We start from the raw sequence: 14212 nt of genomic DNA, 5'->3' as shown, positions 1-14212 counted from the left end.
TAAAAAAAAATGAATATATATACACATACAAACACATTTGCGCCTTTTTCTGAGTCAGACCTTCATTTTATGAAATACCGATAAACATTGAATAAATCTGCTTTTGATCATAACCCTTGGTTAGATGCATCTCTTCTGTTGGCCTTTTGCAGACATTTGTTCAATGCTGGTAAATTGTTGTTTTGAGAAAAACTCAACAGAATGTGGTCATTGCTGGATAACAAAAATGAAATGGGCAGCGCAGAGAATCCTGCTTGATCTATTGTTTGAAGTCTTCTGGGTACATTGTATCCAACAAGACCATTAGACATAGAACACACTGTGATATCTGGAGCGGAAGAGATGCACAAGCTAGCATCTTACAGGGTTATATAGTCACGAATACGCTTAGCAGCATGCAGTGAATGAAAAACTGATCTTTTCTAAAAACATAATAACATAATTTGACTTGTGCCGCAACAAAGCATCAAGTTCTTATTAACGGACAGCAAATTATTCAAAAAAAGAAAGCATTGGTATGATTTATCATGGCATGTAACTTGGACACATCTTCCAAAGATTTTGTTAAGTAAAATAAGTGAATTGAAGTATTAGTCACAACACTCCATCTTCAATAGTTAAAACACTCCTTATTTTTTATTAATGCATCATTAAAAGCATAGCTTATTCACTATCTCTCTACTACGCATCAAAAAATAAAAACATATCCAGCTTCATAGTTATAGTAGATGAAATTGAAAAATGACACATGTCCTATGCTAAAATTTAGACAGGTGCTTATCCTATATGTATTTTGATCCAGAGGAAGGCAAACGGAAAACCCCAGTGAAACATCCAATGATGTCTCATAAGGCTATACACTCCTCTGCCCCTTCTTACATCTCTGCCTTTAATTTCTCGCTATACATGTCCCGAACCTTGCGTTATGCTCAAGGATGTCTTCCGTCTATCACTTTAGTATCTAAAGCCCTCACCCACCTAAAAACCTTTCTCATTCACTACCCCACACCTCTGGAATGCTCTTCCCCACAATATCCAACTAGCACCCTCTCTCTCCACCTTTAAGACCCATCTTAAAACACACCTCTTTAACAGAGCATATAAGTATCTCCATGGCTGATACTATACACCTCCTACATCGACCGTGGCTCCTTGCAGATGCACTTAACAGAACACCTTCATACTGTATCCGTATGTTCTTCCTACTTACCACTTAGATTGTAAGCTCTTCGGGGCAGGGACTCCTTTTTGTTAATGTTACTTTTATGCCTCAAGTGCTTATTCTATTATGTGTTATATTATTATGTCACGTGTATTACTTCTGTGAAGAGCTATGCAAATATATATATATATATATATATGCAAATGTAAATACAACTGTATGCTCATCTGCATGTCTTAGGCAGGTCTGCAACCCTGCCTTTCCCCATTATCACCCAGCACACAGCACTTCCACTGCAGCAAGGGATTCTGGGAAATGACATGCAAATGAGCACACAGTGCCACTTTTTGCTTCAAAAACCATTTTTAACATGGTTATATATACTCATACAGACAGACAGACATTAATGAGAGAAGTGGGAAGACATACAGTAACTCAGCAAGGGCCGGTCCCGCTTATTTCTTGTATGAACAGTTAAGTAAATGGCACACCATTGTGGTGATTAAAAGAAAGACAACTTTCGACTGTAAGGATACAGTGAAGACTCCAGAGTGTATGTACTGTATATGTCTCACAGGCCGTTTCCAACCCTCTCCTCTGGACACCTCAGCCAGGCCACGATTTAGCAATAATCACTAAATGACCAAAGTGCTCATGCTTGCACTTGCATGTGATTGTGTGATTAGCTGATTATCCCTGAAACATGGTACGAGTGAGATGTCCCAAGGATAGGGTTCAGAAACACCCCATTAAAACATTACTCCCTCTTTAAACTTCAGCTATTCGGATTCTGTGTGGCCATTCATATGAAAACACGGGCATTGTTACTTTCCTTTATTGCTTTGAAACATAATGATCCTTAAGTCTTGTCCCTGCTGCCATACACAGCTTGCACAAGTCAGCCTGGGTTAGAAATATCAGGTTTAGAGTGAGATCAGTAAATACACTCCAAGTGTTTTTCTTGAAGGACATTCAAAGAACGTCATTAAATATGTCATCTTCATTAATTAGTGTGAAACCAGATGAGGTAATGATGTCACCGATCCCAAGTTTGTAGAGCTAGGAGAGGCCCCAAAACAGATGTTTAATGCAAAGAAGGAACTGCAAATGAGAGTATTACAAGTAGCTGAGAACAGAGGGGAATGGAGGACTTTGTTGCCATGTTGTCATTTAGCACCATGGAGGTCATTAGCTGCTTGTATAAGGACAGTTCATTGGCAAGTGCTGCTAGTGGATTTACTGTACCAAGCCTTTGATATAAGAGGGGGATGGGAGGGGGCATATATTGCTTAGACTTGACCTTTCTGCATGGAAGATGATCTTAAATAGATAGATATTTATTGGCACAAGGGATTGGGCAGTCTGACTACATTTTAGTTGAACACTAAAATAGACAGAGCCCGTTTAAAGGGTCAGGACTGCAACTTAATAACTCTATTTTCATACTATGCATTTGTATCTTTAAGAAACATTGATTCACATGCACTTCATGTTCGCTAACATTGTGTCCTCTAGTTCTGTGTTATAATAACACTTTTGAGGTAACTGTCGGGATTTGGCAACATGGAGGTATTTAAAGACCACCCAGCATGACTGTGAGGTCACGTAAAGATTATGACGTCACTCATTGCGCTTCGCAATTTTAGATGATAAAAAACTGGGTTTCAGGTTCGATACGATTTGTAAAGGTTATTTATTCTAATTCCTACATATTATTGTATTCATGTAAAATCGGGTTCAAAATGCTACAAATAACCAGGATGCATGTTCAGGGAATATGCACAAACTTACCAACACATTACAAAAAACAGAGAGGGGTTATTGTGTGTGGGGGGTACAGCTTGGGCTAACTGTTTGTCCAGTAGAAGGTCCCAGCTTCAGTTTAATTTTCTTTTGTTATGTTTCTATATCATTGTGTTATTTGCTGTCCTATAAATACGGATATTTTGTGCATGTACACGGTTGTTTTTGTTGTATATTTTGGGTGTGCCTTGACATGTCTGCACTTATTTGCAGTATATTGGCCATTTTGTAATTATCATTACAGCACTCACTATTTCACCCTCTCCTAAACTATATGTCCTGTTTCACCCTCTCCTAAACTATATGTCCTAGCCTAGCATAACCTTCCCTCTTCCCCCGTTACTTTCATTTCCAGGCATACACATAACTGAGCACTGACCTGTAGCGCTGCTCTGAAATGTTGCCGCCCCTCTTGCAGTGAAAGGGTTAAAGATCTCTCTATTAGCATCAAGCATCTCCATCTCTCCCTCTCTATCTCTCCCTCTCTATCTCTCCCTCTCCCTCTATATCTCTCCCTCTCTATCTCCCTCTCTATCTCCCCCTCTCTATCTCTCCCTCTCTATCTCCCTCTCTATCTCTCCCTCTCTCTCTCTCCCTCTATCTCTCCCTCTCCCTCTCTCCCTATCTCTCCCTCTCCCTCCCTCTCTCTCTCCCTCTATCTGTCCCTCTCACTCACTCTCTCTCTCCCTCTCTCGGAAGTTCTATCAAGTAAAAAAAAAAATCAGCATATTATTGACCTTCTTGTTCAGTCAAGTTTCTCCCCTGCATGTTTACACTGTGCTTCAGATTTTATAAAGACTTGTCCAAAGAGAAAGGGAACAGCAAAGAAATGGCAGGGGCACTGAATATGTATTTCTAAAGTTCATTTTTAAATGATCAAAGATTTTGAACATTCAGTATAAAGTATATTGTTGCTTTTATTGCACAGTGTGTTAGAAGATTTATTGGCAGACACAATAGATGTATTTTTGAAACCCCTGTTCTGCCAGAATCCACTGCAGGTTTTTACATCGGACCCCCTCCTCTCTGCTGATAGGGGCTGTGCGGGGCTCTGGGTTCTGTTGAATGAGGATTCTTCGCTTTGATTTCATTATTTGTAGCTGATCTAGATCCGTTTCAAGACTATACTGGACTCAGATTTTCTTTGCCCATTAAGTTGCTTGTGAGTTGATGATTGGATTTCAATTTGGTTATCAATGTTGTGTGTACTTGGGGACTTTTACTGGATATTATATTCCGTTCTGCTATATAAAAAACACAAGCGTGTAGGACCAACTGCATATTTAGTTGTTGTCGCTTTATCTGTTGGTGGAATATTGGGGAGAGGTGGCAGATACCGAAATATTTAATATTGTGAGCCTATCATTTAGGTTTGGATCAATCGCAACCAATTTCGTTTTGGGGTGGTGATTTTTTCAGTTCAGACTTTTAAAGTGGCAGAAGCAAAAATAATACCCCTAATTGTTTCATTTCCAGCACGTGTGTTTTCCTCAATCTTGATCTACAGTACATGGGTATGATAGATAGAGCCCAGTCATTATTTTTTTGGTTGTAATCGGTTTAGACAGTTTCTTTAAAATGTCGTTTTTCAATCAAATGATTTTATTCTTTTCACACCATTATTCACAAGCAATAAGGAATATTCCTAAACACAATGTAATATTTACTTTTAGAGTTATTAACGGAATTCTATTCCCGGGAGAATAAAAACACCACGATATCTTAATACTTTTGAAGCGACAGTTTATTTGACACATTGTCTACAGATTTGTTTTGATCTTATTTAATGCCTATAGTGTTTGGTATTTAGATTTTGCTATCTGACAGGTTTATTAGCTGTGTGCAGCTAATAGTTTATTTTTCTGCAGTTTTATGTCTATCATATGCTTTATTGATGTAAATATAAATTAAATTTATATGCAGCCTTTCTGTGTAAAATAGGGTGATCGAGAGCATAGCAGCTTAAAATAAGAAGCTTTATTTCTGTTAATACCGTTAAAATACTTTACTTTATATAGTAGTCAATGTTATGAAGAATAATTGTCAACATCCCAGAGGGGGAAAGAACTGCTTTTTGCCTCAGAGAAGCAGCATATTCTTTTGGTTTCAGAAAGGCTTGTTAAGAGGAAATCATTTAAGTGGCAACATGGCAAATCTGCAGTATTTTGATTATACCTTATGTAAACATTTTAATATGGGATCTGAAAAATCCAGAGCTTCTCCCAAAGGGGATTATAACCTAATCCCCTCTCTGTATAGCTGGAGTGGATTAACTGCACATTCTCTCAGGGGCTTGTTTGCTCCTTTGGGCTACAAGATCTCCCTCCTCCCGAAACATGCTATGTTAGGGAGTCCTCCCTCCTCCTGAAACATGCTATGGTAGGGAGACTTGTCATTTCATGTAAAATTACAACTACAAGGCTCTCACCACACTAAAGTAAATACTTTACATGGTATTACTTTAACATGTCTTTGTCAAATATACCGTAGTAAAAAGATTTTTTTTTTAAACTACAAATCTAAAGCAGTGAAATTATAAACTTTCAGATACTGTATGTCTGTTGTTACAGTTTATTTCCTTGTAATCACACGACCTCATTCATATAACTAGATTAAAAATACTAAATGTGGTTTAAGGCAAACACAGACTAATTTACAATAAATATTAAATTGATTACACTTTCATTTATGAATGCATTAGAAATGTTTTGAGTGTCATTGCTCCATACTTATTTGGATCTGTTGAATCTGCAGTAAGATTCATATTTAAATCGATATATATATATATGTGTGTGTGTGTGTGTGTAAATACATACATACACACACACACACACACACACACACACACACACACACACACACACAGAGTTTAAGTTATGGTGGGTGAAAACGGCAACAAAGGCATCTGCTTAAATGGGCTCCATGTGTATGGATATTCCAGGCAAAAGGTGACACATTGTGTCCTCATTTGCATGTCATTTCCCAGAATCCCTTGTTGCAGTGGGAGCACTGTATGCTAGGTGATAATGGTTGAAAGGCAGGGGTGCAGACCTGTCTAAGACATGTGAATGTGCTCACAAGTGATATTCTTTATTGGCTATATACACACACACACACACACACCACCACCCTCCTCCCCCCCCCCCCCTCCCGTATCACTGGGAGGCCATGGAAGATGCTATCATGCCATTTCCCTTGGGCATACATAGAGAATACTGCACCCCGTGATGCTGGGAGATAAGGGAATACTCATACTGGGGTATTGTGAAGTAGACTTGACATTCATGAGATGTTATCCTTGATTAGTAACTGTAACCAGAATACATAGCCCTGCTCGGAGATACAGAGATTCTAAGCTAAACTCCGATCAATTGGAATTACATCCCCCAGGCGCTGTAGGGGTTAACTACATGGACAGCCTAACTGAAGCCCTTTTTATGCCTGATGATGTTGCAATGTATTAATAATAGACCTAGATCAACCCCCCATTCAGTTCTAAATTACTGGCTCCAGGTTACATAATAATAATAATGTGCAAGTTCCCCCTTCCCCGCCCCAATCCTGAAAGGGTTAAAGAAAAAAGGACAAGACTTCAGTTCTATTACCTAGTAGGATTATAAAGGTAGGGGGGGGGGGGTGGGGTCTCCGTGCGGCTGCACCTGGCTGTCTGCTCTGGGGCTGGGGCAGGAGGATGGAGAAAATGCCGAGATGCAGCAGCGCCTGCACGTGACCGGCATCAGCTGAGCGGGGTCAGGAGGGAGTTAGTGGTGTCTGTGCTGGGGCGCCCTCCTAAACTCCATGGCGTGACTTATTTAACTCCTTCGCTGCCACAGTAGCCATGCAACACAATGCTTTACAGGCTCCCGCCGTTGCAGGGAATACAGTACATGTGAGTGAGTGGGACATTACTGGGCTTCCTCCAGTAACCGCTGATAAACACAGGGGGGATATTGGAAATCTCCCTTCAAACTCTCCACCCGCGGGATACATGTGCCCTGTGCCCGTGTGATGTTACCCAGTGACCGCGTTACCCTGTGACAGCCTGAAACCCAACATCATTCCCCGGCGCTCCCTCCTGTGTTTCCTCTCGCCCTCCTCCGCTGGCAGAGGCTGCTGCACCGCGGGCCGCGTGTGTACCAGGGGGGCGCGTGTGTACCAGGGGGGATGCGTGTGTACCAGGGGGGATGCGTGTGTACCAGGGGGGATGCGTGTGTACCAGGGGGCCGCGTGTGTACCAGGGGGGCTGCGTGTGTACCAGGGGGGCGCTCTGCTGCAGGACACCGCGGGCTGTGCACCAGGGGGCTGCGTGTGTACCAGGGGGGCGCTCTGCTGCAGGACACCGCGGGCTGTGCACCAGGGGGCTGCGTGTGTACCAGGGGGGCGCTCTGCTGCAGGACACCGCGGGCTGTGCACCAGGGGGCTGCGCGGCTCGGAACGCGGCCCCAGCCTGGCACGCGCCGCCGCGCTGCTGGAAGCGGCCCTCCCGCACTGCGCGGCTGTGAGCGGCTTCCTCCAGCCGGCAGCCTGCTGAGAATAAGCACACGCGCGGGATTATTTAGGGCACTGCTCACTGTTCCTTTCCATTTTGCAGAGGCGATCAGCCAGGCCCACCGATCACCACCACGTACTGTTTGCAGCTTGAATAAAAGGAAATGGTGCAGACGTTGTTATAAATCCCCCGTGTGAGCTTCCCCCGGGGCTCGGTGAGGCGCCCCCGGACCTGGGTCTCTTTGCATCCGGATCCCCCATGTTCCGTTTGGAAGTACAGTAGTTAGATGAGCTGAGCGGTTAACATTGCATGTGTCTTTACGGCCGTTGCAATGTCATGTATTTGCCATTCAGGCATCTCTCTCCTCGGAGATGATGGTGTTGGGGACGCTAGGAATCCAGAAAATGCAATGATATGAAATAATGTATTCTTTTATTTCTTTACATTGCAGTGCTAGCACTCACCGGAAAATCATTCCATATCCTTCTCACCAGTATTTTCTTCTTGTGAATCTCTTGCTGAATGTAAAGTAAAATTCCCAATAATAAAAAATGTTTACTACTTTAAATACACACACACACACACACACTTACACTGTTACGTCAACATGTTGCTATTTGTCTTGCTTGGCAATTCTACCACCCCATGTAATAGACTGGTTTGTATTTTATTGTACTGTATGTGTAGATGTGCTTTAGGGTTTGATACCAACATGATAGTTCTTCATAGATAAACATAGTTTTCAGAGTTTTCCATACATCCCAGGTTTCTCCTTGAAGAGAACTGACAGGCACTTCTTGATGTGCATATGAAGAAGAAACCTGTGAGGTTTGGACAACAGGTCTGTACACTAATCTCCTATCTGAAGAACTCTGTTAATTGCTTAGAAACTATCGCACAACACGGAGTCTACACCTCCCTTGTTCCAATACAGCTACTACAACGGTGACCTGTTTTCTATAGGACCAGATTGCTGTTCATCATATTTAAACAATGTTTTGTAAAAGATGTATACTTGTAATTTAAATGACATTTCTCTATCTCCAGATACCCTTAGACTTGTTAGGACCAGATATTATTTTAATTTTCTGGCCAATCGCTCCTTTAGTCCAAGAGACTGTGCACTACAGTAGTGGGGTAACCGTTACATTTGGGTGACCAATATGGTTGACATTTTCTTTAGCCCTCACATCTCAGTAATTTATTAAATTCCCAACACTGCAGGGTTTTTCACACCAGGTCTAACTTTAATTGCTATCTCCGTGTGGAATATATTATTCAGCACGGAAGGCTCTGTAGAAATACCGACACGTGCTGATTGCAGAAAAAATACACACATTAAATTATTTCCCAAATTAACATTGCAGTGGCAATCCAGTACAACATACAAATGTGGGCCTGATAGGGATGAAAATGTAGTCCAATAAATAGGCAAAGACAGAGGCTCAAATATGCTGACAAGCCATATGTCCTGCATAGTGTTTAGAAGTATAGTATACTAAGCAGGTGAATTGGTCTACAAATGAATGGCACTGGTCCCAACATAACAAATAAAAATACATTTTAACATTGGGGAAATGTTATTTTGAATGTATTTACACAATATTATACACCTGGGAAGGTGCACGAGGCTTCTTAAAATAAATATATATTTTTATTTTAATATAGAGTGAAATTATTCCTCTATCAATCGAAGTAATTGTGCTCCTGTTAAGTGCATGTTAAAACGTTGTGGTACCCTGTACTCCTTGGTAGCATCACACCTTTATTCCGCTGTTTATTCCGTTTTTGCAATAGAGACTTGAGCTCTGAAGTGCAGCCTGTAAATTCTGGTGTTGGTAATGCGGCCAGTCTCATGGGGACTATAATAATATCTCTCTCTCCCTTCCAGGTCCTGTGGTCCTCAGTACCCCAGGTCAGCTTATAGCACCCATCGTGGTTGCCAAGGGCACCCTCTCCATCACCACCACCGAAATCTATTTTGAGGTGGATGAAGAAGACTCTTCCTTCAAAAAGATCGACCCGAAAGTGAGTACTTTTGTATAATAGGAGTGGGGCTGTCAGACTCACATTTGCCATTGATTGATTGAAAGCAGTTTGCATTTTAGACCTATACCAAGGAATGATTCCCAGTTTTGGGGGCTGGTTTCCTAATATTATAAATACTGTCGTATGTCATTTATTATTTATGGATGTGTTGATTTTAATATTACAAGGTTTGGGGCTATTTAGACAATAACAACCGTTTCTAAATCCAGGGGTTAATATGCTGCTAACATATAGATTTCTTTATTAGGATTGTCTCAATGTTCTGCAGTGATCATTTAATATGATGCAATTTTGTATATATTTTCATTGATCTAATCTTGGCACACACACACTTTTTTTTTCTTAACTAAGCGTGGCAAATGTTGCCATATTTAAAAAAAAAACCTTATTAAAAGAGCTAACACGTTTAGTAAATATTTATACAAGCAAGTTGACAGCATGCTAATGTTACCTACTCATATTTTTTTATCGTACATTTTAGATGTATTATTTTGTAAAGGTGTTCTGTATTAAAACCCGTCGTTTGCTTTTCTTTGATTTTATCATAGGGAGGTATGGATGTTTCTATAGTAAAAGGTTATCGGCCTGCAGTAATTTCCCATGTACCTGGCTGCTACATATTGGGTTAAGTCGCCTTAGTTTTGCATGTGTCCATCTGACATTGATTACATTTGTTAAAAAGACTACTTGCATGATTTGTAAAATGAGGTTTTTCATGAAGGTGATATATGTATTATTTGTTTTATTTTTCTAACGGCGTATTGGTCAAAGACAATCTGCAGTAGTTCAACATCTTTCTTCATTATTGTAGAACACGCTAGTCGTTCCCATTAACGAATAAAACTATTTGAATATTTTCCACAAAAAAAAAAGCAAATATATGTAGCCGTTGATTTTAAATTTAAATACTGAAATAATTTCTGATGTCACAAAAACGATGTTCTGTTCTTTTTCATTATGATTGACATATTTTTCACTTAAATTTTATATAGATGATATCTTGCAATAAACAATTTCAAGATATGAAATAAGTTAAATAACATTGAAATATGCCCCACGTTTTACACTTGTAGTAGCAATGAGAATAAGCCAACAATTAATGATTGTTGACATAAAACAAATGGCAAATTGTGCTTCTTTCAGACGTGTTGATTCTGAAGATACACGTTGATATTGCCAAGTACCTGCACCTTTCAATAGGAAGGTAAAATATTTGAGCTATTATTACACAGGTAGTTTTATGCCAGAGTTTAAAAAAAAAAAACTATTTTGTTTAGAATTGTTCCTAAGCACGTGATCTATTAATGGCAATATATATTTAAACCGGATATATATATCTGTCCTATATTGGGATCTAATACCCAAGGAAAGAAATAAGCAGGTTAATTCGTTTTTTTGTTTTTTTAAATCCATTTCTTTTAGGTCTTCTCCTCTAAACACTCCTCCTTTAAGCCTTTCAACCCAAACAGGGGACATCTTTCAGAAGTAGATTTATTTTCTGTGGGTTGTAAAAGTGTTAAGCTATTAATTACCACTTCAAAGACTGACAGTTGTTGATGGTCTTTAGCGACCAAATGGTAGTGTACATTTCCCTTAATTTTGTAATGCGTTGATCTAATGTGCGTTTTAAACAGGAGTTTGCACTGGCCCTGACAATAATATTGAAAACTCAAAATCGGATATTGGAAACGTATATTTAAAAAAAAATAAAAAAATCTGGAAATGAGAAGACATAAAAATATATTAATATTGGTGATTGTCTTCCCGGAAAATACCTAGCTCAGAATGAAAACACATAACGCTATTGTTTTCACGTCATTTATTAGCGTGTCATTAAATTAAATCGGCAACATTTTAAAATTTAAATCACAAAGGTAATTATCCAGTGTATCTCAAGTGCATTTTCAAATATATAATTCGAATATCCAAGCGCCATCATATAAGCGAAATTCAAATTTCCTTTGAATCTTTTTTTGTTTGTTTTTTTTTTTCTCTTTTAAATAACATTTCAAGTATATTTCTGGAATGTTAGGAATAGAACGAGCTTTCTGAGACTCCAAAATGTAAACTTCAAAGTTCAGACACTTTCAAGGACAAATAACAAAAGTACCGTGAGAAATGCTACCTTTTTTTGTTGTTTTTGTTTTTATATTGTATTTTCATAGCAGAAAATGTCCTGGAAATCGGGACTTCTTTTTCACCAAGTCACAGAAAACACCAACATCCACAATTTCAAAGACACCGTGAGATCACAAGATGTGGATACATACAAATATGTACATGAGCGTGTTGTTCGGGGGGGGACAGATCCAGAGAGTTTAATAACCGGGAACACTGACGCGTTATAATCCAAAACGAAATATTGGGGAGCTGCTTATGCAAAGCCAATCGGTTCCCCGGTGTGAAGCTGGAATCCTCGTGTGAACACGGAAGTCGAAGTGCAGAATGGCTGTAGGTTTATCGGGATAGAAATAAAATTAAAAAGAGGCGGCACTCCATTAAATAGGAAGTATAATAAATGCTGTGTCTTCATCACCTGTCCAGGTACAAGGAATCGAGAGTCAATATAATTAAAGGAAAAAAAGCAAGAGATAAAATGAAGCTAACATTTGTATCCACCAAAACAGAACAAATAGATGTTTCTCGGCTCGATTTTTCTTGTGGAGAATTAATCATCTTTTTTTTTTTTTTTATGGATTTCTTTCGGGCTACAAAACCCCCCCCCCACAAGATGTAGGTTTGTACTCCATGAAATAGTTTCTTGGTGCCTGGTAATGGGGGGGGGGGGGGTAAGTGTCAGGGTTGGAGTGGAAGCGGTTGTCCACATGAGTGCCGTGTTTAAAGCTTCTCCAGGCTCTTGGGGTTGGTGAGGATCTCCCGGGCCAGCCTCCACGTCTGCTTGGCCGCGTTCTCCAAGGCGGAGTGGGGCTTGCCCTGGAAGAGGTCCAGGGTGGGCAAGAAGTAATGCGGGCACCTCCTGCACTGCAGGCAAGAGATGAGCTGCAGCAAGATGCCATTCAGCCGGTCCCCCAAGCACGACTCGTCCCAGTCTGACTCCCTCGGGTGCTTCTCGCACTCGTAGGACACCAGAGTCTTCATGTTATAGTTATTGAGGGGCTGGCCGGGCAGCTCCAGGTGCCGATCCCGTAAGGTTTTGAGCACGGACAGGCATTTCTTCCTGCAGCCGCCCATCTGCAGCCTGTTCTCGGCTTCTGCAAACTGCAGCACCCAGGCGTCGCTTTCCGCGGAGCTCTGCTTCCCTGCCAGGGTATGGCACTCCTTGGACAACAGGTTGAAGCCCTCGGCCTTGACCTCGGCCACCCTGTTGGGGCCTGGCCAGGGGATGTGCGGTAAGGGCCAGTGGGCAGCGCTGCGGGGCCAGATGCCAGTGCATTTGAAGGCTGGTGTGATTTGCACCACGTACCTGTCCCTGATCCTCAGCCTCACCTCACTGGTGTCAGCCACAATCTTCACCACGTCCCTGTAGCTGCACTTGTCCACCGCCTGGGCCACTAGGGTCTGGAACCTGGACCTGATCTTGCGGGCAGAGAGGTACCCAGAGGCCGTGATAAACTCCACCCACAGTGACATGCTCCTCTTCCTCCCATCGCTCAGCTTCAGCACCGCACAGCCCGGCAGGGAGCCGTCATCCACGAAGTTAAAGACCCCCATCTGGTTGAGGTATAGGACCACCTCAAACTCGGTGGGGGAGATGACCTCCAGCCCCTCGAAGCGGTTGTCCATCTCGTTGAGGGAGCTGATGAAGCGGGGCTCCTGCACCTCCACCTCCTTCAGCACATCGGACACCACCTTGCACACCTCCCGGATAGACTTGGCGATGGCCGCCTTCCTGGCCTGGCACTTCTCGTTGTAATACTTGTTGAGGTGGTAGACCAGCTTGGCCTGGGCCGCGATCATGTTGGGGCAGAGATCCGGGTTGTACACCGGAGTCTCGCAGTAAGCCGAGGGATCCAAGGCGGCTGCTGGAGCTGGAGCCAACTTTGGAGAAAAGCAAGAGGCTTTCCCCTGCCCCCCTCCCTCCCCCCTTCTCTTAAAGAATAAAAACACAGCACCAAGCCTCCCAATGATGCGCTTATTGTAACCCTGCAGATGTCATGAAGTTGAAAGCTGCATGGACGGATTGTGTAGATGAGAAGGTCCCACCCACTCCTCCTCCTCCTCCTCCAGCAGCAATAGTGATACAGTAAAGTTTAGGGAAGACAGGGGCAGTGCTGCAGTAGTCCACACAAGTTGTGCTGGTATTTCAGTGTGTTGTGTGCACTGGTCCTGTGCTTGTTAATCAGAGGGTGGTGGTACAAGTGCAGACTGTACAGTGTGTATGGAGGCTTGTGATGGTTTGTAGAAGAGCCCGCTGATGCTCTCGTGTGGGAATTATAAAGGGAGGGCCAGGCAGGCGGCCAATCGCCACCCGGCTAGTCTCCTCCCTCAGCTGCGAGCCCAATGTCCCCCCACCCTCGGTGCATGTGCACAGAGTGAAGGGGAGAGCCGGCAAACAGCACGCTGGGACCCTAAAAGGAGGACGTGGTTTTATGGGGTTGACTTTGTCAAGTGCATGACCTGCTGTCACCTGGTGCCCTGCAGCCCCTATCCGTGTTGGTGGGGTGTACATGGCATGGCCATGCATGGGGAGATAGTGGCATTAGTGTAGGGTGAAGGTGTGTTCATGTGGGCACAATTTCAATGTCATT

The 14212-nt window shown here is 42.2% G+C and overlaps 2 protein-coding genes across 13 annotated transcripts in view; one reads left to right on the top strand and one right to left on the bottom strand.

Annotated features, from left to right (window-relative positions):
- The window catches only part of NBEA (neurobeachin), a 714827-nt gene that overhangs the window by 524692 nt on the left and 175923 nt on the right, over positions 1-14212 (top strand). For 9 of the 12 annotated variants that reach the window (XM_075592121.1, XM_075592113.1, XM_075592110.1 and 6 more), the window contains one exon: positions 9346-9482. In XM_075592121.1, the coding sequence (XP_075448236.1) occupies positions 9346-9482 (137 nt within the window). Of the gene's footprint in view, positions 1-4108; positions 4128-6759; positions 6855-9345; positions 9483-13639; positions 14180-14212 lie in introns of those variants that run through there. The other 3 variants (XM_075592118.1, XM_075592116.1, XM_075592119.1) reach the window with 3 other exon arrangements.
- MAB21L1 (mab-21 like 1) lies at positions 11310-13892 on the bottom strand. Its single transcript, XM_075592122.1, has one exon. The coding sequence runs from the start codon at positions 13419-13421 to the stop codon at positions 12342-12344; it is 1080 nt and encodes a 359-aa protein (XP_075448237.1). The 5' UTR covers positions 13422-13892; the 3' UTR covers positions 11310-12341.

The sequence above is a fragment of the Ascaphus truei genome, chromosome 3 (genome assembly GCF_040206685.1).
Source record: "Ascaphus truei isolate aAscTru1 chromosome 3, aAscTru1.hap1, whole genome shotgun sequence".
Lineage (NCBI taxonomy): Eukaryota > Metazoa > Chordata > Amphibia > Anura > Ascaphidae > Ascaphus > Ascaphus truei.
Note: the sequence above shows the minus strand (reverse complement) of the source record. Positions and strands in the feature narration are given on the sequence as shown.

What these genes read in the sequence shown, in the direction of transcription:
- MAB21L1 (XM_075592122.1), bottom strand. Translation starts at nt 13,421, where the DNA reads ATGATCGCGGCCCAGGCCAAGCTGGTCTACCACCTCAACAAGTATTAC.